At 34.5% G+C, this 24,111-nt stretch overlaps 2 protein-coding genes across 2 annotated transcripts in view; one reads left to right on the forward strand and one right to left on the reverse strand.

Annotated features, from left to right (window-relative positions):
• Positions 1-1,191: 1,191 nt before the first annotated feature.
• snx12 (sorting nexin 12) lies at positions 1,192-10,188 on the reverse strand. Its single transcript, XM_051093299.1, has 5 exons — positions 9,815-10,188; positions 9,238-9,333; positions 7,101-7,225; positions 4,208-6,949; positions 1,192-2,047 (listed from the first exon to the last, which is right to left on the reverse strand). The coding sequence occupies exons 1-4, from the start codon at positions 9,977-9,979 to the stop codon at positions 6,847-6,849; spliced, it is 489 nt and encodes a 162-aa protein (XP_050949256.1). The 5' UTR covers positions 9,980-10,188; the 3' UTR covers positions 1,192-2,047; positions 4,208-6,846.
• A 1,924-nt stretch (positions 10,189-12,112) lies between these two features.
• The window catches only part of afap1l1b (actin filament associated protein 1-like 1b), a 32,005-nt gene continuing 20,006 nt past the window's right edge, over positions 12,113-24,111 (forward strand). Inside the window, exon 1 of the mRNA XM_051093764.1 lies at positions 12,113-12,221. Coding sequence (XP_050949721.1) covers positions 12,200-12,221 — 22 coding nt within the window. The 5' untranslated portion in view covers positions 12,113-12,199. The remainder of the gene's footprint in view (positions 12,222-24,111) is intronic.

The following is a 24,111-nucleotide window of genomic DNA, read 5'->3' on the forward strand; positions in this document are numbered from 1 at the left end:
TGAACCTTCTGTAATAGTTGCATATGAGTCCCTCAGTTGTCCTCAGTGTGAAAAGATGGATCTCAAATCATACAATCGTTGGAAAGGGTTCAAATACACAAAAATGCTGAAAAAACAAAGAATTTGTGTGACCTGAAGGATTTTTCTGAAGAACAGCAGGCAGTTTAACTGGTCAGGACAAACAAGGGATTCATGAACAACTATCACTAAACAAAAAAACACAACTGTGGATCATTCAGGTAACAACACAGTATTAAGAATCAACTTTTGAACCGGGTCATTTTACAAATTTTATAAATCTTTTATGTGAAATATCTCATTCAGGTCAGTACTAAATAAACAATAACATGCATTTCGTATGATCCCTCTTATTTTGGTAAAATAATTAACAATTTTAATGATTCTGAAAGGAGGATGTAAACTTCTGACCTCAACTGTACAATATCTGTATATAATAAGGTGCTTTTGCTGCTTAATATTATAGTGGAAATTATAATACGCTACCGTTCCAAAGTTCGATCGTTCAATAAAAAAAAAGAATAAAACTAAATCAATCAAAAAGTAACAGTAAATACATTTATAATGTTACAGAATATTTCTGTTTCAAATAAATGCTGTTTGTGACCTTTCTATTCAAGAAAGAGTACTAAAAATAATGTATCAAGGTTTCCACAGAAATATTAAGCAGACATTGAAGACTGGAGTAATGATGCTGAAAATTCAGCTTTGCCATCACAAAATAAAATACATTAAAAAAAAAAAAAAAAAAAAAGAAAAGAAACAATAGAAAAAAAATAGTTGTTATTTGTAATTGTACTATTTACTGTATTTTTTTTTTTTTTTTTTCAAATGGATTCTTGGCGAGCATAGATGTGTCTTTTAAAAACATCTTAATTATTCCAAACTTTTGAGAAATATAATATAATATATGAAAAGCGCAAGTTTAACTTGTGTGGATTGACCCTACAGTGGCTACAAGGTTTAATTTGCAAGTTTCTTTGCATGAAATGACGAAATTTCTGCAGCGCTGCCACCTCGTGGCTACATTGAAGAAAACAGCCTTCTTAATCTGGGACTGATGAATTACACCAATAAAATAGAAGCTTTAAATCGTTGACGTGTTGACATATACTGTATGATTCGATTAACTATGTAATGCATGGTCTCATAGAACAAAACGAGGACACACACTGAAGGAGACAGAGAGGGTTTATTCATGGGTAGAAAGGATGGCTATCCGTTTAAAAATCAATTAGTGCCCTTTTCTTTACACACAGTCCTGAAAGTAACCAGAATAGAAAGAGCCAGAAAAGAACATAACTCATCTTAGGAGATCATGGCATATAGAAACATAACAGCAAGTGTGACACATTTGTAATGGAAATCAGTTTTTCACAGTGATTGAATATGTACATTCCCAAAGCTTCTCATACACGGACACAAACGAAAATACATTTAAACATGGTTGCGAAAGCCTTGTAATAACATATTTAGTCAAAGTCAAAAGGATACGAATGAAGTACGGAATGTAAAGGAAGACGTCGTCGAGAGGCAATCCCAGTTTTAGCTTCTGAAGTGCTACATTTGGTGAGCTGGCGCCATCTTCATAACAATTGTTCTCTGGTTTTGTGTCGTGATATCGTTTTTTTCTTTTGGAATTGAAGCTTTTTGCTGTAAATCTAATTAAAGACTTAAACTTGACGTCCTGACTTGGCCTGATCCAATTCTCCTTATATAACATTTTTTGGAGAAAAATCTGTGGGTTGCCTTAAAGTTTTAAGCCAGGAGTTTTAACACAGAAAGCACTATTTAAGGAATGTTTGCTTTAAAGAACGTGTCTTTCCACAAAAAGAGTGCATGAGGTATAAATACAGCACTGAGATGAGTTCATCCTCAGGGTGAATTAGATGTTGTAGCCTAGTTCTATTCGAGAATAGAAATATATACAGGATATCATGGACAGCAGCTGTGAAAGGCTTTGACTGATGTGCAGAAAAGAGCTGGTGGAGTAGATGGGTCCAGGATGGGGAGGGGGGTTTACCAAAACCTTTGGATCACAGGCCAGGAGACATGAAACAAGATGGTTAGAAGTCTTGACTAATGCACTCAAGGCAAACTATGCTGCCTCCATTATTCAATTTTAATTTAGAGGGAAAGATTGATTGGAGAATAATAATAACAGTTTGAGTGTGGTCTGAACTATTCAATTAAAGGAGTAGTTCGCTTTCAGAACAACAATTTACAGGTAACTCACCCTCTTGTCACCGAAGATGTTCATGTCTTTCTTTCTTCAGTTGTAAAGAAATTATGTTTTTTGAGGAAAGAAATTCAGGGATGTTCTCCATATAGTGGACTTCTATGGTGCTCACAAGTTTGAACTTCCAAAATGCAGTGTAAATGTAGCTTTAAAGCGCTTTACTTACTTTTTAACCTCAAATGCTCATCTTGTCTAGCTTTGCATGAACTCTGTGCATTCCAGTTCAAAACAGTTAGGTGTTATGTCGAAAAACGCTCATCTCATTTTATCCTCCAACTTCAAAATCATCCGACATCGCTGTTTTACCTTTTTTTGTAAAGGGTGTTTGACCCTCCTTGCATGTTCACTTTAACACCAAAGAAAAAAAAATGAAATGAGAGGTTTTAGTCCTACCCTAACTGTCTTGAACCAGATTGCACAGTTTACGCAGAGCTAAACAAGATGAGCATTTGAGGTTAAAAAGTATATCATTTTTTTTGTTTTGCTAGATAAGACACTTATTCCTCGGCTGGGGTTATTATTTAGTCCTTTGAAGCTGCATTTAAACTGCATTTTGGAAATTCAAACTCGGGGGCACCACTGAAGTCCATTATATGGAGAGAATTCCTGAAATGTTTTCATCAAATTTCTTTACGACTGAAGAAAGACACAAACATCTTGGATGACAAGGGGGTGAGTACATTATCTGTAATTTTTTGTTCTGGAAGTGAACATCTCCTTTAAGCGTGTTCACCCGAAAATAAAAAATAAAAATGCTGAAATGTACTCACCCACAGGCCATCAAAAAAAAAGAAGATGAGAAATTTAGCATTGCTCACTAATGGATTGTCTGCAGTGAATGGGTGCCGTCAGAATGAGAGTCCAAACAGCTGATAAAACATCATCATAATCCACAGCACTCTAGTCCGATTAACATAGCAATTAACATCTTGTGAAAAGTTGTGTGTGTCGGTAAATAATCAGTCATTAAGGCATTTTAATTTTAAAATCATTGCTTCCATAATCCATAACACTTCATCCAGCAAAAAAAGTCTGTCCCCTGTTGTCCTCTCACCTCAAAATCAACTGCTGTCATTTATAGCGGTGGTCTCAAACTCAATTACTGGGCCACAGCTGTGCACAGTTTTGCTTCAGCCCTAATTAAACACGCCTGATCCAACTAATCAAGGTTTTCAGGATTACTAGAAACTATTAAGCAGGTGCGAGTTGGAGCAGGCTGGTGCTAAACTCTGCAGAGCTGTGGCCCTCCAGGAATTGAGTTTGAGACCTCTGGTTTAGAGCTATTTTGACTTGTAAACAGTACTTCAAATGTGCATGATTCAGACGACTCTTTCACTGGAGAACGTGACATTATGCATAAGGGACTAGGGACTAAGCAACGGTTTAAAGTTAAAAACATCTTCGTGTTAAATTTGCTTCTTACAAACATATACCTTTTCGCTTCACAAGACTTCAGTTGATTCGTGAGTCGTGTTGAGTCGTGTGGATTATTGTGATGTTTCTATCCTTCTGACGGCACCCATTCACTGTACAGGATCCACTGGTGAGCAAATGCTGCAATGCAAAATTTCTCCAAATCTTTTCCAATGAAGAAACAAACTCATCTATATCTTGGATGTCCTAAAAGTGAGCACATTTTCAGCAAATATACATTCCTGGGTGAACCATTCCTTTAAAAATAAGAAATTACAACAAAGAGCATGCAATCAAGACGTGCAGCCGGCAGTAATTTTACAAGTACACGTTGACTGTAAAGGACATGACAAGCAGATGCAAAATAAAAATTAGCAAAGCGACAGGATGTCAGACAACATTCAAATGAGTTTTGTAAGTACGACCAGGAGACGGCGTTTCCCCAACATATAACTGATTTGAATTATTAGCATTCATGCAGACATTGTTTCCCCCACATCAGTTACAACATACTGAGAGTAAAAAACAAAAACTTACTTCATTCACACCTAAAATGGAAGAGAGAATAAACACAATAAGGAAAACGAGTTCTGATATTATAAAATCTCCAGCCGGTGCTCTATTTCGTTTTACTTTATTTACAGACAAACGTCACAGGCACAAATCGATGAACACAGGAGATAACATAAATATAGAGTCATTCTGAGGTAAATGACTGAACTTTGGCAGGACAACCTTTACACAGTTGGCACATATTTTGTCCTCCTAGAGAGCCGTTTTTAGGTCTTCCGCACAACTCAGACTCACAATACAAGTCTTAAGCACTTATTTCATACCAAAAATAGGTACATTTGTTTATTACTTTGGAAAACTTTATAGTGTTTGACAAACGGACATTACAGCACTTCACCTCTAATATCAGTTTTTAGAACATACCTTCCAACTATTTAAAGCATATTAATGGGTAATACATACTTAAAGGAACACTCCACTTTTTAAAAAAAAAAATAGGCTCATTTTCCAACTCCCCTAGAATTAAACAGTTGAGTTTTAATGTTTTTGAATCCATTCAGCCGATCTCCGGGTCTGGCGGTAGCACTTTTAGCATAGCTTAGCACAGATCATTGAATTCGATTAGACCGATAACATCTCACTCAAAAATGACCACATATAGTGATGATTTTTTTCCTATTTAAAACTTGACTCTTCTGTAGTTACATCGTGTACTAAGACTGACGGAAAATAAAAAGTGATTTTCTAGGCTGATATGGCTAGAAACTTTACTCTCATTTCGGCGTAATAATCAAAAAAAATTATTACACAGTGCCAGAAAGTGACCGGCACTAAGTTGGTGTAGATGCAGAGTTGCAGCCAGAGTTGACGGCTGCGTAATATCCTTGCGCCTGGTGCACCTATGGTACGGCAGCAAAGTTCCTTGATTATTACACCGAAATGAGAGTATAGTTCCTAGCCATACCGAGCTAGAAAATCGCAACTCTTTATTTTTTTGTCCGTCTTTGTACACGATGTAACTACACAAGAGTCGAGTTTTAAATAGAAAAAATATTGAAACTCTTTGGTCATTTTTGAGCGAGATGCTAACGGTCTAATCGGATTCAATTATCTATGCTAAGTTATGCTAAAAATGCTACCACCAGACCCGGAGATCGGGTGAATGGATTCGAAAATGGTAAAACTCAACTGTTTAACTCTAGGGGAGTTGGAAAATTAGTCTATTTTCAAAAAAAAGTGGAGTGTTCCTTTAACAGGCCTGATATATACTTTATTTAGTAGGTTTTCGAACTTACTTGTTTGCTAACAGAATTTGTGAACATTAGCATTAATCTTCTCACGTAAAATTCAAATTAAAAGGCTCTAATCTCTTCATAATCCAAGATGGCTGGAAGTTGGCAAGATGGCAAGTGCGTTAATCATATTGAAATGCAACATTCATATTTGAATGAAGTGGTACTTATACATTTTATTCAAATTATGTAGTGGACAGTCAAGTATGGAAGCTTGTTTCTGCCACAAAAAAAAAAAAAAAAAGTAACGGAGTTCTCACAATTTCGACTTTTTCTCACAATTCTGAGCTTACATCTCACAATTGTTTCTGTTGCAAAATAAAAATGAAAAAACGGTTAACTGTGATGGTTTTCTCCCTCACAAATTATCTTTTTTTTTGCAACTTTTAATTGCAAATGTGAGTTTCTCACAATTCTTACTTTTCTTCTCATAAATAAGAGCTAACATCTCAGTTATGCATTTTCCCCTCTCAGAATCATGAAGAAAAGGTAGAATTATAAAAAAAAAAAAAAAAAAAATATCTGAGATAAAAAACGTTGTACACTCTTAAAAATAAAGGTGCTTTAAAAGGTTCTTCACCGATGCCATAGAAGAACCATTTTTGGTTCCTCAAAGAACTATTCAGTCAAAGGTTGTTTAAAAACCCATTCACCATAAAGAACCTTTTGTAAAACTTCTTTATGGAACCATGTAGACAAAAAAAGTTCTTCTATGGCATCGAAGCACCTTTATTTTTAAGAGTGTACCAAGCTTCCATATTTAAACGAGTAACAAGCAACATTTTATACAAGTTCCATTTGCAATTATGAATACTGGCTAGAATTTTACAGTCTTGCTGATGGTCACGCAACTACAAAAACAATCGCAAGCTTCAAATGTCTGAAACACATCCCAGAACATTTTTTTCAGCTTGCTTCTGTCAAACTGTGTAACGCTTTACATCTATGACCATTTTTCTTATCCTCTACAAAATTGTTAAGCATTTGCACTGTTTGGAATGACACCCCGACTCTTGAAAAGTACGCGTTTCTTTCAATAGTCGCCAGAGAGGACAAAGATATGAGCCAACAACCCTCTTTGCTTTACAGTGCTACAGCTTAATGTATAGTTATATAATGTATACACACACACACTAACAAGTACATTGTATAGATGTAAAAGAAATACAATGTGTGTGTAAAGAGAAACTCTCAGACACATGTACAAAACATGATCTGTTAAATAAAACCAAGTCCTGCGCGGTTCATCAGGTATCTAGATTTTGCTCGGTGTAAAAATAAATGTTACTCTGCACTTTGTCTGCAGACGAATGGGAATAGAAGCTGACAACCGAAGAAAGAAGACCCTCCCTCGTCCCAGTTTGGAAAACCCTACTGCCGTACTTTTCCGGGAATGTAGTTCCGGTCAATACTTTCTTCTTGCAGGAACATGTGAAGACAGCGTTCGTTCTGGGCCAAAGGATGACCTGCAATTCTGAAGAGGAATATGAGCAATCGATTTACGTATGCAAATTTGGACATACTTTTTTAAAATCATTTCAGGCCCTCAAACATTAATAGTTTGATTAATTGTCTGTACATTTATAATTTAGAAGTGTCCATTAGGTGTCATTTCGATGGCTAACCTGTTGATGAACTGTTCAAGCCCAGCTCGTCTCTCCTCAATGAAGGACTCCTCAAAAATGCCTTCATCTCCACGGAAGGGAAGCTGTCTCTTCAATGCCTTTCCAGGCAATGGAGGCACAACAATCTAGAAAATATTTTCACACATTTTAAAAACCATTGTAACCCTATAAAGCATACTGTGTCATACTTAAAAGACTAATTTGTCAGGCTTCTAAATGATCAACATGATGAAAACTTGAAAAACCTGTTGCCCACAATCTACTACATGCCTTTTGTGGTCTGATAGTTTATACTTTTTCAGTATGCCTTTTAGTATCATTCTGAAAACGTGTATACACTACCAGTCAGAAGTTTTTGAACAGTAAGATTTTTAATGTTTTGTCTCTTCTGCTCACCAAGCCTGCATTTATTTGATCCAAAGTACAGCAAAAACAGTAAAATTCTGACATATTTTTACTATTTAAAATAATTGTTTTCTATTTGAATATATTTTAAAATGCAATTTATTTCTGTGATTTCAAAGCTGAATTTTCAGCATCGTTACTCCAGTCACATGATCCTTCAGAAATCATTATAATATTCTGATTTGCTGCTTAAAAACATTTATTAAAAAAGTTTTTGAATGGTTGTGTATAATGTTACACAAACTTTCTATTTCAGATAAATGCTCATCTTTGGATATTTCTATTCATCAAAGAATCCTATTAATGTACTCAGTTGTTTTAAATACTGACAATAACAATAAATATTTCTTGAACAGCAAATCACCATATTACAATGATTTCTGAAGGATCACGTAACACTGAAGACTGAAGCAATAATGCTGAAAATTTAGCTTTGAAATCACAGGAATAAATTACAATTTAAAATATATTCAAATAGAAAACAGTTATTTTAAACAGCAAAAATATTTTAACATTTTACGGTTTCTTTAAAAAACTAGGGCTGGCAAACGATTAATGCAAAATAAAAGTTTGAGTTTGCCTAATACATGTGTGTGTACTGTGTGCAATTATTATGTATATATAAATACACACAAATTAATAGATATATTTAAGAGAAATGTGTTATGTCCAAAATCTTTTTATTTTTATATAATATAAATTATAATAAATACATATACTTGTAAATATTTATTAAATATATACGTGAATGTGTTTGTATTTACATACATAATAATAACAGAGTACACACACATACATTAGGCAAACTCAAACTTTTATTTTGCATGCAATTAATCACGATTAGTCATTACTAATCATTTGACAGCCCCACAAAAACATTAAAAATCTTTTGACTGGTTGTATACACACACACACACACACACACACACATATATATATATATATATATATATATATATATAAAAACTAAACATTTACATTTCATCTTACGAAGACATATTATTGGGATATTTAGATTGACAACTTATATTTATATTCATTTTATGTAAGTAGCTATACTACTACTATACTGCTATAAAAAATAAATAAATAAATAAATAAATAAATAGCAATAACCACACTAAATAGCAAATTTTTGCTTAGTTTGAATAAAGCCGAGATGTTTTTTTCTTCTCAACTCAACTACTATTTGATAATCACTATATGGCTGGCGTAAAATAAACCTAAAATAGATTGAAAATTAAAAATAAGACATACAATTATTGGATAAATCAGTGATAGTCAAAAGATGAACATATTAAAAGGTTAAACACATTAATAAATATTAATTTCCAACCAATTCTGGGTTCATTTAAAACTAAAAATACAGTAATTTTCATAGCTGAGTTAAATAAAACTGCCCAGCAGGTTGTGTTAAACATTTCACCAAAACAACCAAACCACTGGGCTTGCTCATATTTAACCCAACTTGGGTTGTTTTTAACCCAACATTTTTTAGAGTGTTACATACTAATATGATAGAAAACTCCTAAATTTTAATTATTAATATACTTTAGCTAAAGGTTCAGCTGTCCTATCTCTGTCCTTATTTCATATGTCAGGTTTTTCAGAGTTTCTTACAATCTTTTTAAGTAACACGTTTTCTGCACAGGATATGTAAAGACAACTATATGTTCAATACAATTATTTTAAGGTGCAAGATGTTTCCTGCAAGGGCTTTAGGATGTGATACCTTGCTGTCTCTTTCCAGCTCATTCTTCAGCCACTCGAAGTCGCTGTATCTTCGTCTAACACACGACTCCTTCAGTTTAAAAATGGGAAGATTTGTCTGGATTTCAACGGAGAAAACAGAATAAGTCACATGATTATTAAATAATGTCAAGATATGTTAGCTGTGTACACGGTGCAGAATGTTCTCGAATTCGTCCAACACAAACTGACAGATGTTATTAAACCTACAAAATCATACATTTGTAACAGTAAAGGCTTCAAATGTTTATCTTAATGGCTAAGATGCAATTCGCTAGATGTTGTTGATGGTTGACAGAATAACAACAACAACAGCTAAATTAGCTCAGTCTCTCTCGGCCGACACTGCTCAAACCCAACTTGCTCACACAGAAAAACTATTTTATACCAAAAACTAGCAGCTCGTGTAATTAAATGACGTTTTTAAAGCTTTGCAAAAGCCTTCTTTCACGTCGAATGGGGTGTTAGTTAGCATTAGCGCACAGGCTAGCTAGGCCGAACCGAGCCCCAGCCTTTCTGACACAAACACACAATTACACTCATTCACTGGGCCAGCCTACCCGCATCCGGACTTCGTAAGTAGTGAAGCGATTGCGGCCGACTCCTATAGTCTGCGGGTCGTACACGTCGATTTCCAGAAAGTTGCTGGGAGGGCCGTAAGCGTCCGTCAGGTCCTGCGGTTTAGAGTTTAACCGGCGAGTATCGGCCACTGTGGCTTCGGACATTTTTGATGACTTCTTTCAAGACTAACTATGTCGAGGTGTAGTCTAGAGCACGTACAGATGAGAAGGTTTTGATTAAGACATTAAATCAATGGACGTTAAAATGGACTAGGTACTTCTGCGAATCTAAAACTTGAATGTGTCCAGTTCAGCAATACCACAGGAAATCCTGCGTTTCCCGCACCCCCGATGCGATGATATGTGCAGCAGTTTAGGAGACGTATTTCACGAACCACCTATTTTTTGATCTGCTAGCCAATAGACGTTCTGTTTTTTGTTGACTGACAGGTCATTGACCTATAAGATTTCAAAAGACCGTGAAGGGGTGGGCTCTTTAAGGTTCCATAAAATTTCATAACTGAAGAGACTGAAAAGGTGTGGATTGGAAAAAGCGGACATGTCTGTATTTTAAAATCTTTCATTTTTTAAATCCCCATTAAAACTTTTTAAGTACACTTTGCCTTGTTGTTCTCTTTAGCATATTTGTTGATTTCAGTGTTGTGACAAGCCTAATCATGATGAATAAATTGTTTAAGAACTATTAGTATTTTTATAGGTCTGTCTATATTAACCGACCTGCTTTGAAACATACAAACGTACCAAAATAATGTATAGAACATCATAAACCAGTGTTATTTTATAGTTTATTATAGCTTGTATTATCCTGCTATTTTAAATACGTTTTTATTTTTTTATTTTTTTTCTGCTTTCATTGTAATTTTAGTTAAAATTTTAGTCATTCTGTTGTATGGTTTTGTTTTTTATTAGTTCACTTATTTTTATTATTTTTATTTATTTTTATTACTTGTATTTTTTAGGGCTGTCAAACAATTAGTCGCATCCAAAATATACTATATGTGTGTGTACTGTGTATATTTATTAAATATATAAATACAAATACATATATGTATATGTTTAAAAAAACAAAGTATATATATATATATAATACATTTATTAAATATATAAATACAAATACATATGTTTATATATATATATATATATATATATATATATATATATATATATATATATGTATATATAAAATTTAGTTTATATATAAATATTTTATATATAAATCTAACATATTTTTCCTTAATGTATAAATGTATGTGAGTGCATTTATATATACACAATAAATATACACAGTATACATACATAGTATGTAAACATAAACTTTCCTTTTGGATTAATTATTTGACATTAATTTAACTTAATTTATATATGTCTATATAGTTTTCATTTCAGTTTTAGCTTGTTATTTCAACAAATGAAAAATGTGAAATGTGTCCTTGAAAATTAGCTGAAATAAAATGTTTGAGGTTGAGAATAAGTAACAAACATGTTTTGCGGTTGTAGTTTTAGTTTTAGACTACATAAAAACCCTGCCATCAACGACAGAAACTTTACTTTTAATTAAATATGTTTAAATATAAATTGTTCCACATTATTTTGTTATATGGCAAATGGGTTAGATAATATTAGATGATAGATAGATAGATAGATAGATAGATAGATAGATAGACAGACAGACAGATAGATAGATAGATAGATAGATAGATAGATAGATAGATAGATAATATTAGATACCACTATGTGTCCTTCATTTTTCTTTTTTGAAAGGATTTAAATCTAATATCCAAACATTAGATTTACTCATGTATATTTAGTGAAAATTACAGGATTTTATATTAAATAACAGTATAAAGACCTTGTCATTCCTCTACCTCTGGAGGGTGCTAAACTTTAGCATCTAAAAATATGTTGATGCTAAATCCAAATCACCTTGAATGATGAGGCCTACTTTTGACTCCCACCCATAAGTGTGACTGCCTTATTTATTGATGGATTGATTGATGTATTATTTATGTCTTGTTTTTTGAATGATAAATTGAAATGTTGATACACCAGTTATTTTCTGCAGTCTTGCTGTGGACAGATGTGTAACTCTCTCCAAACACTGTGCTGGAATAAATCATAATTCACGCATCAGATGGTTAAAAACACCAGCGGGATGACGTTCGTTTTGCCTCTGTGAACTAGCCGTTTATTACCTGACGAGCACTAGGACCCGGATGAGCAGAGAGAGTCGGAGTGGTCTCCACGCGCCCCTGTCAAAAGTGTAGTGTTGGCCACACGCGCTGCACAAGATGCTGGTGTACATTACAGTGAGGAGAGACTGCTGAAGTCAGTTACGGAGTACTCAAGAAAATTATTCTCTTCGACATGGAGATCACCGATTCCAGTTGTAAGTGTGATTTATTTTTTTCACACAAAAATAGTCTTACAGTTATTGTCTTCGAAATAAGTAATAATGCATTATTTTAGCTTATTATCATTACTAAAGTAACTCAATTGCACATTTTCTGTGTACCTGTGCTAGAAGGTGAATGTTGTTACACATTTTAATATTTTTTGGGATGAAAAGGAAACCTTATAATCACACGTAAGCAGTTCTGTTAGTGATGCAATATATGGTTAATATCTGAATGGATGGAATGCATGTCATCACTATGTCTGTGTCAGACTAGGGTAATTTCACGAAATGAATGGCTTTTTGATTGTGTAACTAATTATTTAATTAATTACTATGCCTTATAAGCATTTACAATTACAACCATTTTATATAGATTTTAGTGGACATCATTTTTTAAATGCCTTGTTATTATGTCACCAGAATATGTGTCAATTTTGTTAGTATCATAACTCCCCCTTATGGTAAAGATGTACAATTCATTAAAAAAACATAATGATGTCATAATGACATCATCACCCTTTCATCATGTGTTTAAGTAGGGGACAATCTTGAAAAATCAACCCTTTTGTCATGATTTTTTTACAGTAAATAAAAATGTCTAAAATTTACTTGCTTCTAAATGCATATGCTGTTATGTATAAAAGCAAAATCAAAAGGCTGCTATTTTGTGGAATGACACATATTGACTAAATATTGTTTTTCTGATTTCGTTTACCTTAAATTTATGTTTTGTTGAAGGCCCAAATGAATATGTGTAGTGTAAGGAAATCATACTGTTTAACAAATATAACAACAGTAAATGTTGCAAGCAAGACCTTTCACAACCATGCTGGTAAAATTACATTACTGCTGTAAAATATATAAAAATGCACTACCAGTCAAAAGTTTTTAAACAGTTTTTTTAGTCTCTTCTGCTCACCAACCCTGCATTTATTTGATCCAAAGTACAGCAAAAGCAGTAACATTGTGAAATATTTTTATTATTTAAAATAACTGCTTTCTATTTGAATATATTTTAAAATTTAATTTATTCCTGTGATCAAAGCTAAGTTTTCAGCATCATTACTGTCACATGATCCTTCAGAAGTTATTCTAATATGCTGATTTGCTGTTCAAGAAAGATTTTTTATTATTACTATTATTAGCAATATTTAAAACAGATGAGATCATTTTTTTCAGGATTCTCTGATGAATAGAAATATCCAATAATCAACATTTATCTGAAATAAAAAACTTTTGTAACACAAAAATATAAATATAAATAAAAATATATAATACAGTATACCATTCAAAGGCTTGGAGTCAATATACATTTTTTTGGGGGAAAGAAACAATAGAAATTAATACTTTTATTTAGCAAGGATGCTTTAAATTGATCAAAAGTGATGATAAAGACATTTATAATGTTAAAAAAGATTTCTATTTCAGATAAATGCTGTTCTTCTGAACTTTCTATTCATCAAAGAAACCTGAAAAATTCTACTCAGCAGATTTCAACATAATAATAATAATAAATGTTTTTTGAGCAGCAAATCAGAATATTAGAATGATTTCTAAAAGATCATGTGACACCGAAGACGAGTAATGATGCTAAAAATCCAGCTGTGAAATCACAGGAATAAATCACATTTTATAATATATTTAAATAGAAAACCGTTGTTTTAAATAGTCAAAATATTTCAAGATTGTACTGTTTTTGATGTACTTCCGATCAAATAAATGGAGGCTTGGTGTGCAGAAGAGACTTCTTTAAAAAACATTAAAAAAACTTTTGAGTGGTAGTGTATATCTCATCCTCTCATCCTGTATTCTTTATATCCCTAACTTTTCACTGAAACAGCTATCAGCTCCTTCATCCTGCTGTTCTGAGCTGGTTGAAGCCAGTTCAGCATGATGGCTATTCATGATCTGAAAGAAGACTTCCTTGCCTCTCATGCAGGATATCCGCCTCAGAATGTGTGTTCAACTCTGAGTTTGTTTGCATGGATGCCAGGAAAAAACAGCCCATCAGCTATTTGTTGCTGTTTTTAGTAATGGGGGGTTTTGGAAATGCCCTTTTAAGTGTTGGCTTGCTTTTTGTGAGGAGCATTAGTGAGTTTAGACATGTAGGTGAATCTTAAACCTTCAAATTGAATGAAAAACATTTTAAATTAAAATTTGAATTTTATTGTGTTCTAGTCAGATATATGACAATATGCAAGACTTCATGCAAACTGTGAAAGGTGGGAGTGGTGCTGAATTGCACTGATTCCTCCAGTTCCTTATGCACATGGCTTACATCTATAAATACTCATGGCCAAATAGACAAAGGCTTCTCTCTTCTGCAGCTTGTGAGCCTGATGGGTCCGCACAGGCCTGACACTGTCTCTCACTCCAGCATTCCTCGGCCCAAGCGCAGCCGTCAAGGGCGGCTCTTGTCTGTAAAGAAATCACACAGAGTTATTACGATACACAGGGGCCGGAAAGGTCCTTGTGTGCGACCCTGTAGGCACTTCTACACTTGTGTCCTCAAAGAGTGGAAATCAAAGGCAGTCATCACAGGGGCTTGCTGTGGATGACCAATGTATTAACCCCTTCTTGAAAGAAGGTCAGATGCTGAGGCCCAGAATAAAGCTGGAAGAGCTTTTCCTAATCAGTCTTCCTCTATCCCATTAGTCATGCAAAGTAGCAGCTAAGATATGGGTGGGAGCAGTGATTAGAACTGAAATATAAGAATTATGATGATGTTTTGGCTGTCTGAGTCTAAATGTGTCTCAGCTGTTTTTGTCATTACAGTAAAAGTCAGTTGTGCCCAAAACAAAATCAAATCATTGATTTTGATTGTGTAGACATAAAAGCACTTTTTCAGAATGTCTTCTTTCATGTTAAACACATAAAGAAAGTCATACAGATTTGGAACAACACAATGCCCTGAAATGATGACAGACCATTCATTTTTGGATGAACTGTCCCTTTAAGAAAAGGATAGTTTCAAACTGTCCAGTCTTCCACCTGCTAGATTAGTATTGTTTTGAACTAAAATTAAAATTAAACTGTTAAAAATATTTTCATTAATTGAAATATAGCTGAAAAATACCAATTAGATGAAAAACTTAAAAATGTTGAATTGGCAACATTTAAATAAATGAATATGTGTACGTTGAAGTACTTAAAGAGATAGTACATCCTCATGTCGTTTTAAACCTGTAAGACCTTCGTTCATCTTCGGAACACAAATTAAGATATTTGTGATGAAATCCGAGACCTTTATCTTGAAATTACTAAACCTGAAGCTGAATTTAAAATGAAGTAAAAATAACACTAAATAGAAAAAAAGCACACAACAAAATAACTAACACTAAAATTAACACTTAAAATATAAAAATAAAGATTTTACAGACGGGGTTGTTGTTGTGCAAATGTACAAATGCAACTCTCATGACCGCGTGCCTGAAGTCTTATGACTGCGGTGCAGAAACAGAGAAGATGGGAATAAGATATAGCAAAAGGCTGCTCTGTTCCTTCACTATAAATTTCACCTGGTTATGAGCTGACACTTGTCTTGTTTTGGGATTGTGATGTTCGTTATTGATGTACTTGATGTTCTTCTGATATCTTTTGACTGCCGTTCTTTTACTGATCGGTTGCAGAGTGTCATAATGCAACTTTATAGTACTTGGTTGCAGATCTCGAAGAGACATTCAATCCTCCAAGTGTTTTATGTGAGTGAAAGTCAGTGTGAATGCCAATGAATAAAAGCGTCATCCCTGTGGTTTATAGAATCTGAAATGTTAGCATTATCCTCCAACCAGAAAACATCTCATGGGATGGAAAAACATTTAGGACTTTAAATGAAACATCTCTAGTTTCAGTGGTCAGACAGAGCATGAAGTAAACAATAATAAACCTCTATGTAAACTATCTATCTATCTATCTATCTATCTATCTATCTTGTTTGTTCATTCCTTCTTTCTGTTGGTCTGTCTGACATTTGTTTTGTCTGTCTGTCTAACGTTTGTTTATTCGTTCTGTCTGTCGTTCATTCACTCTGTCTTCTGTCGTTTTTTTGTTTGTTAATTAATTTGTTTATTCTTTCTTTCTTTCTTTCCTTTCATTTGTATATTTTGTCTGTTGTTCCTTTGTTTGTTCGGTCCTTCTTTCTGTCTGTCTGTCGTTTATTTGTTTGTTATGTCTGTCTGTCGTTCCTTCGTTTGTTTGTTCCTTCTGACTGTCTGTCTGTTGTTCCTTTGTTCGTTCGGTCCATCTTTCTGTCTGTCTGTCTGTCTATTGTTCCTTCATTTGTTCATTCCTTCTGTCTGTCTGTCGTTTATTTGTTCGTTATGTCTGTCTGTCTATTGTTCCTTCGTTTGTTGGTTCAATTGTTCTGTCTGTCATTCCTTCTTTCTGTCCATCTGTCATTCGTTTGTTCATTCTGTCTGTCTGTCACTCATTCATTAGTTCTGTCTGTCATTCGTTTGTTCCTTCTTTCTGTCTGTCTGTCGTTCTTTTGTTCCTTCTTTCTGTCTGTCTGTCTGTCTTTTGTTTGTTCATTCTGCCTGTCATTCCTTTGTTCGTCCGATCTTTCTTTCTGTCTGTCTGTCTGTCATTTGTTCATTGTGTCTGTCTGTCATTTGCTCATTCATTACTTTGTTTGTTCCTTCTTTCTGTCTTTCTGTCGTTTATTTGTTCTTTCTGTCTGTCTGCCTGTTGTTCCTTCATTTGTTGGTTCAATCGTGCTGTCTGTTGTTCCTTTGTTCATGAGTTCCTTCTTTCTGTCCATCTGTCATTCTTTTGTTTATTCTGTCTGTCTGTCTGTCACTCATTCATTAGTTCTGTCTGTCATTCGTTTGTTCCTTCTTTCTGTCTGTCGTTCTTTGTTCCTTCTTTCTGTCTGTCTGTCTTTTGTTTGTACGTTCTGTCTGTCATTCCTTCGTTCATCCGATCTTTCTTTCTGTCTGTCTGTCTGTCTGTCATTTGCTCATTCATTACTTTGTTTGTTTCTTCTTTCTGTCTGTCTGTCGTTTATTTGTTCGTTATGTCTGTCTGTCTGTTGTTCCTTCATTCGTTGGTTCAATCGTTCTGTCTGTCGTTCCTTTGTTCATGCGTTCCTTCTTTCTGTCTGTCTGTCATTCGTTTGTTCATTCTTTCTGTCTGTCTGTTGTTCATTCATTCGGTCTGTCTGTCATTCGTTTGTTCCTTCTTTCTGTCTGTCTGTCGTTCTTTTGTTCCTTCTTTCTGTCTGTCTGTTGTTTGTTTGTTCGTTTTGTCTGTCATTCCTTTATTTGTCCGGTCCTTCTTTCTGTCTGTCTGTCTGTCATTTGTTTGTTCTGTCTGTCTGTCATTTGCTCATTCATACATTCGTTTGTTCCTTCTTTCTGTCTGTCGTTCGTTTGTTCCTTCTTTCTGTCTGTCTGTTGTTCATTCATTCGTTCTGTCTGTCTCTTTGTCTGTCGTTCGTTCATATGTTCGGTCCTTCTTTCTGTCTGTCTGTCTTTTATTAATTCGTCATGTCTGTCTGTCTGTCGTTCCTTTGTTTATTCGTTCCTTCTGTCTGTCTGTCGTATATTCGTTAGTTATGTCTGTCTGTTGTTCCTTCTTTCGTTGGTTCAGTCGTTCTGTCTGTCATTCTTTTGTTCCTTCTTTCTGTCTGTCGTTTGTTTGTTCGTTCATTCCTTCTTTCTGTCTGTCTGTTGTTCGTTCGTTCATTCTGTCTGTCTGTCGTTCATTCGTTTGTTCTTTCTGTCTGTTGTATGTTCTTTCTTTCTTTCATTATTTCTTTCCTTCTATCTGTTTAACATTCTGTCATTCCTTCTCTTCATAAGGCCTATAAACCTTTGAACTTCAAGTAGTTTAAAGTTTTTTTTCCAAAATGTTCAAACAGCACTTTGTTTTTCTAGTTAAAAGCTACAGTTGATACATTTATTTGAATTAGAAATTTTAATTCTAAATGGTGCACAGTCCTGTTCAGCATGTCTTCAGACGACCGCAATGTACTGCAACTTGTTGCAGGAGGATTTTTTCCCCCAAGCTCATTAAGCCATCAATAACCATAGTGTCATCCTCAAAGCCTTCATCTCTTCCCTTTCAATTATGTGGCCTGTTGTTCCTCTGTAATTGACCCCACCCAGCGAGCTGTCATCCACTAAAATACTGAGCTTTAAATTACAGCCGTCTCGCACTGATGTCAATGTGGCCTCCATGTGACCTTGACTGGTGTTCATCAAAGTATCGGCCCTGCTCGTGTGTCTTGTATAGCTGTGGCACGTGACGTCAACCCACCCTGGATCAGACAGCTGATAAGCTTTTTTAAGGACCGTGTGGTCGCGGTATTCTGCATATTAAGCTTGTAGGATCTGAACCCTCATTCCTCACCATTACAGGAGAAACCCAACATGGTCTGTGGATAAAACCACTAAATAGGCACAGATGGTGTGTAATGTAGATGTGGTGTGTACTATGATTTTTGTAGTGTTTTACTGGAAGCGGTCCAGATGGGAGGGTCCGGAGCTGAGTGAGAGCGTGCTAGTTAACGGAGGACTGATGGTATGTCATTTTTGGGGGTGTGTGGAGGAGAGGAATAGGAAGCAGAAGGTTAGGGATGATAGAAACTGCTGTCGTCAGCCCAGACAGGAAGCTACAGCTGCAGGACATATCCCCTTACCCACAATGCCCTTGCCTCAAGACCGCACAGCTGCTTTCCCTAGAATTTGTTTTGTGAGTGTAAGTGTATTTGGGATTGTGTTCAGTGATGTATTTGGGTGAATGAATGTTTGCCCTGCATTTCTGAATGCTATGCGCTGCATTGTCCTCTTTTCCTCAAAGGTGATGTCACTGGGTAATTTTGGACTTCACAATGCCACATTGTCTAGCTACTTTGCCGAGCCACTCAATGAAAGTTCAGCTGGAATGTGCCCGGTCTATACAAAGCAAGTACTTTTTTTCAAATCATTGAATGTAAATGGCTGTATTGCTGATTCCTAAGATAAAAAAGCAACTTGGTTGTTTGATCTATAAGTTGATACTGTTTTACTTATTTATTCATTTATTTGAGGATACTGATTACAATATTACAATTATAATTGAACGGAAACAATAGAAATATTTTCTTTTATTAAAACATTTTAATGTATTACTATTAATGAAATATAGAGTATATTTAAATATTCATATGTGTATTCATGTGTGTTTTATGTATTTTATTCATTTTACAATTTTAAATGTATAATTTGTCATTGTAATAATTATATAACATTTATTATATAAGATAATAAATAAAATATAATAATAATAATAATAATTAAACAATTTGTGTATTACATACATTTTATATATATTTATATAACTAATTATATATCATTAATAATTAATCTAATAATGAATAGTGGATAAATATATATATTTTTAGATGTTAATACATTATATTTTTAATAATTTATTACATATATATTTTTACATACATATATATTTTTAAATATATTTATACAACTAATTATATATAATTAATAATTATAATAATAGATAAGCTATATTTTACTTTTTTAGGTTTTAATGCATTTGGTTATTCCCTTATTCTGTGCAATATATCATTTAAAAATAATTACATTTATTTTTAATAATATTAATATTACATATTATGCAATTATTTGTATATTACAGATTTTTAAATATAATTAATTCTATTTTTATATTGAACAAATATAAACACTATTAATTATTAATTATGTTTAAGATGTTTTGCAATCTGTTGTCCTATTATTCATGATTTATGTTTGACTGTTAAGCTTAAAATGCTATGTGTTTCACATTTGACAAAGTAAAAAGTTATATAATTATAATGAATTTACGTATCTAAATTCTGTCTAAATGCATAGTTGTGTAATGGCAATGTTGGTTTTTATAACCAATTACTGATTGGAAAAGTGTTTATCTCTAGAATCTGGTCAATTATCTCTATTTGGATCACTTAAGCTTCTTTGCATGCACATATGACTAATAAAAGTATTCATGATTGAAGTCTTTATTTTCAGTTGGTCTGTCTTTTGTCACTTTATACTTAAATACAATGTGTCTTTGATCTGTGAGAGGCGGCAGACAGAACAGACACATTAAAAGAACCACTGAAGCAGTCAGATGGGGTTCAACAATCCCACATTCCCACACTTTACACACGAGATGCACAGCAGCAAAAACAGGCGAGCCTTCAGAATAGCTGTAACTGAGCTGACTGTGCTTAGTTCCACAAACTTGACCCAGTTTCCAAAGCGAAACATGGCCAGCAGAAGACACAGAGGCACAGAGGGTGTTGTGTGGGAACTCGAGTTGCTCGGAAAAGGGACGGGTCGCTCCCTCGCCCGTGTCAGCGAGTGCACACCCAGACAATGGCCCTCTGGAGAGTTGTGGCCCTGCAGTTGTGATTGCGCCGCTCTCAGTACAATAACAGAGTCATCCTCTCTTCTCTGAGTTTCCGCATCCTACTCTTCTTCCGCCCCTCTCTTTTTCTTGTTTCCCCTAACGGACACACACACATCCACGTTTCCTGCTCTCTGAGAGAGAGGAAAACTCTTAGGAGGAGTTTACTGGCAAATTAAGCACATTCAGCAAAAGATGACTGAAAGATAGCTTATCATTGGCTGTGTGTTTAGAATCATGCCTTTTGGAGATCTAGCAGATTCGGAAGTGATATTAAATTTGTTTTGGACTTGAGGACACAAATTTACGACTATTTAAAGGGATAGATCACCCACAAATGAAAATTCTGTCATTTATTACTCAATCTCATGTTGTTCCAAACCCGTAAGACCTTTGTTCATCTTCAGAACACAAATTAAGATATTTTTGATGAAATCCAAGAGCTTTCTGACCCTGCATAGACAACAACACAATTGACACGTTCAAGGCCCAGAAAGGTAGTAAGGACTGGTGGTTCAACCGCAATTTTATGTCGCTATGAGAATACTTTTTGTGTGCAAAAAAAAAACAAAAATAATGACTTTATTTAGCAATTTGTTCTCTATTCTTTGTCTTCGATATGCATTCACGAGAGTATCGCATATGCATCGTGACACTCGTGTATGCACAGGAAAAAAGAATTCATAAAATTAAAGTTGAACCACTGATGTCACATGCAGTGTTGCCAAGTCTGCGTTTTTTCCGTGGTATTGGGCAACCCCAATAACGTCATATTTATCCCCTGGAATGCGAATTTTACCAGGGGAACCCCACCATAAAATGCATATTTTACCCCCAGAACGCTAGTTTTACCGGGGGATTTGGCTAGTTTTGAGTAGCAGTTGGGTGGGTTTTGTGGTGATAACCTGGCAACACTGGTCACATGGACTATTTTATCGATGTCCTTACTCCCTTTCGGGCCTTGAACATGTCAGTTGTAATACAGGGTCAGAAATAGGGATGGCTCGATACCATAATTTTGGCTTCGGTACCAGAATGTGATAATTTGGTACGATACCAGAATGTGACACTTCGGTATCGATACTAAATTGATACTATAGGTGACAAATATAAGTGAAAGATAAGTGAATTGAAAACAATTTAGTAAATAATGTTAACATACCAAACATGTATTAGTTCATTAATCATTTATAACTAATTATTGACCTAGATTAATAAGGGCTGTAATACTGTTAGGTCAGCTTACTTAATGAATTTTAACAAAGGTTGCTTAACTGTAAAGTGTTATTTTAACAGTCAAAGTATTCAAAATCACGTTATTATCTCTTTCTCTCTGATTGTTTTCAGATTTCAGACTCGATAGCCAAAGACTATAGCTAGACCATACCTTTAATACAAAAATTACTTTCCCTGGAAACGTTGTATTGTGAACATTGTGAACATGTATTTGTACTCAAAAATTCAAATTTTAATACATATTAACAATTTATATATTTTTTCTTAGCTATAGATTGTACACTATGCAAATATATGTAACATTTACGGTAAAAAAAAAAAAAAAAGGCAGCTGTGGTTGCCAGAATTTTACCATAAAAATACGGTAGCAACGTTTAAAGGGGTCATCGGATGCCCATTTTCCACAAGATAATATGATTCTTTAGGGTCTTAATGAAAAGTCTCTAATATATTTTGTTTAAAAATTCTCAATGGTTTTGTAAAACAACACCCTTTTTACCTTGTCAAAATGAGCTCTGCAAAAATCATCTCATTCTAAGGGGTTGTTCCTTTAAATGCAAATGAGCTCTGCTCACCCCGCCCCTCCCTTCTCTCTGTAGAGAGACTAGCCTGTTTACTTTAGCCGCGTTTAGCCGCTAAACTTCCTAACTACCACATTATAAGGAAAGGCGATCGCAAAGATTCATAAAAAACTCTTATACTCACTTCTGCTGTAAGTGAAGCTGGATCATGAATGATTTGAGCGAACGTAGACGGATATATGTAGATCGGGAGGCGCATTCCCTTCACAAACAAACGTAATCCATTGCATCTTCAGCGGCTCAGTTGTTGGGAGTAAATGACGACCACTACATTCATTATTACATCCAGCAACACAACACCTCAATCGCTCAATCAGAGATATTCTTGTCTAACTTACATCCCTGCTCCGGCATTGAAACAAGGAAGGTTACTGGACTGTGACAGCTGGTCAGAGATAAAACGCTCATGTCAATCAACTATTGTGGGAGCGGCCTTTGTCGGTGTGACAGCACATCGACAGGCATCTGAGAATGGCTCGATTTGAAAAAGGGGATATTATTTTTACAGATTAATTAAAAACCACTGCATGGATTTTTATCATTATAGGGTAGATTTGTACATACACTGCCAACACACATTAATGTTCAAACAACATGAAAAAGTGAACTTTGCATCCGATGACCCCTTTAACTTAAATACCGTAATTTCATTAAATGATATAATGTTAATGTACCAACCTACTGAAGTACTGAAATCTGTTTTGTACCTTTATAACACACTTATAACCACCAAAAGCAGGTGGTGATAATAAAGTCACATAATGAACCAAATCTTATCACAAGCAGCTTTTAAATATTAACATATATAGAAAGTGCACATTCACACAATGTAACTCGCATGAAAATGAAATATTGCAATGAACTTGAAACACTAGAAAAAACACTAAGAAGAAACAGTTATTTCAACAAAAAAACATTAAATTTAAAAAATGTAATGCAGAGAATTCTGGAAATGTCAATTTACAGTTATTCACGGTTATATTACCGTAAAATTACATGCAATGTCCAATACAGTTCTTTACTGTATATAGTAGGGGAACTTACTGTTAACCATTTAAAAGGTTTTTACTGTAGCATTTTTACAGTTTTTACTGGTAAATTCAAAGTCATTTTTTACAATGTAGATAGTAATGTAGTAGAAGGAGAAGAGGGGAAAACAAGAGCAAGTGAGAGTTGATCCAGTGCAGATGTTCCCACAGAAATCACACCAATGAGGATAATCTGAGAGAGTAAAGAGCTCACAAAAGAGCTCCTCAGCAAAATGTGGCTCACTTTTGGTTTTGTCTGAAAATGGTGGGTTTACGGTGAGCAGTTAATTGGTTTGCTTTCTTTATCTCGGTCAGCTCTGTGTTTGTGCTCTGCTGACAAAACTGCAAAGGCATTTGGAAATCTGCATTGTGAATTATATGGTTTCTCCTTTGTTGGTAAAAACCATGAAAGTTCCTGTTCAAGAGTAATATTATATTTCATTGATTGAGTTTTTTTGATGCATTTGTTTGAAAAAAAAATATGCATTGAGATGTCAGAGAGCTCTCTGATTTAACCATAATGTCTTAATTTGTGTTCTGAAGATCAACAAAGGTCTTATGGGTTTGGCACAACGTTTTAAAGGAATATTTCACCCAAAAATGAAAATCTGCTGACAATGGACTCCCTCAGTCCTTCCAAAATGTAGA

Source organism: Labeo rohita, chromosome 21, assembly GCF_022985175.1.
Source record: "Labeo rohita strain BAU-BD-2019 chromosome 21, IGBB_LRoh.1.0, whole genome shotgun sequence".
Taxonomy (NCBI): domain Eukaryota; kingdom Metazoa; phylum Chordata; class Actinopteri; order Cypriniformes; family Cyprinidae; genus Labeo; species Labeo rohita.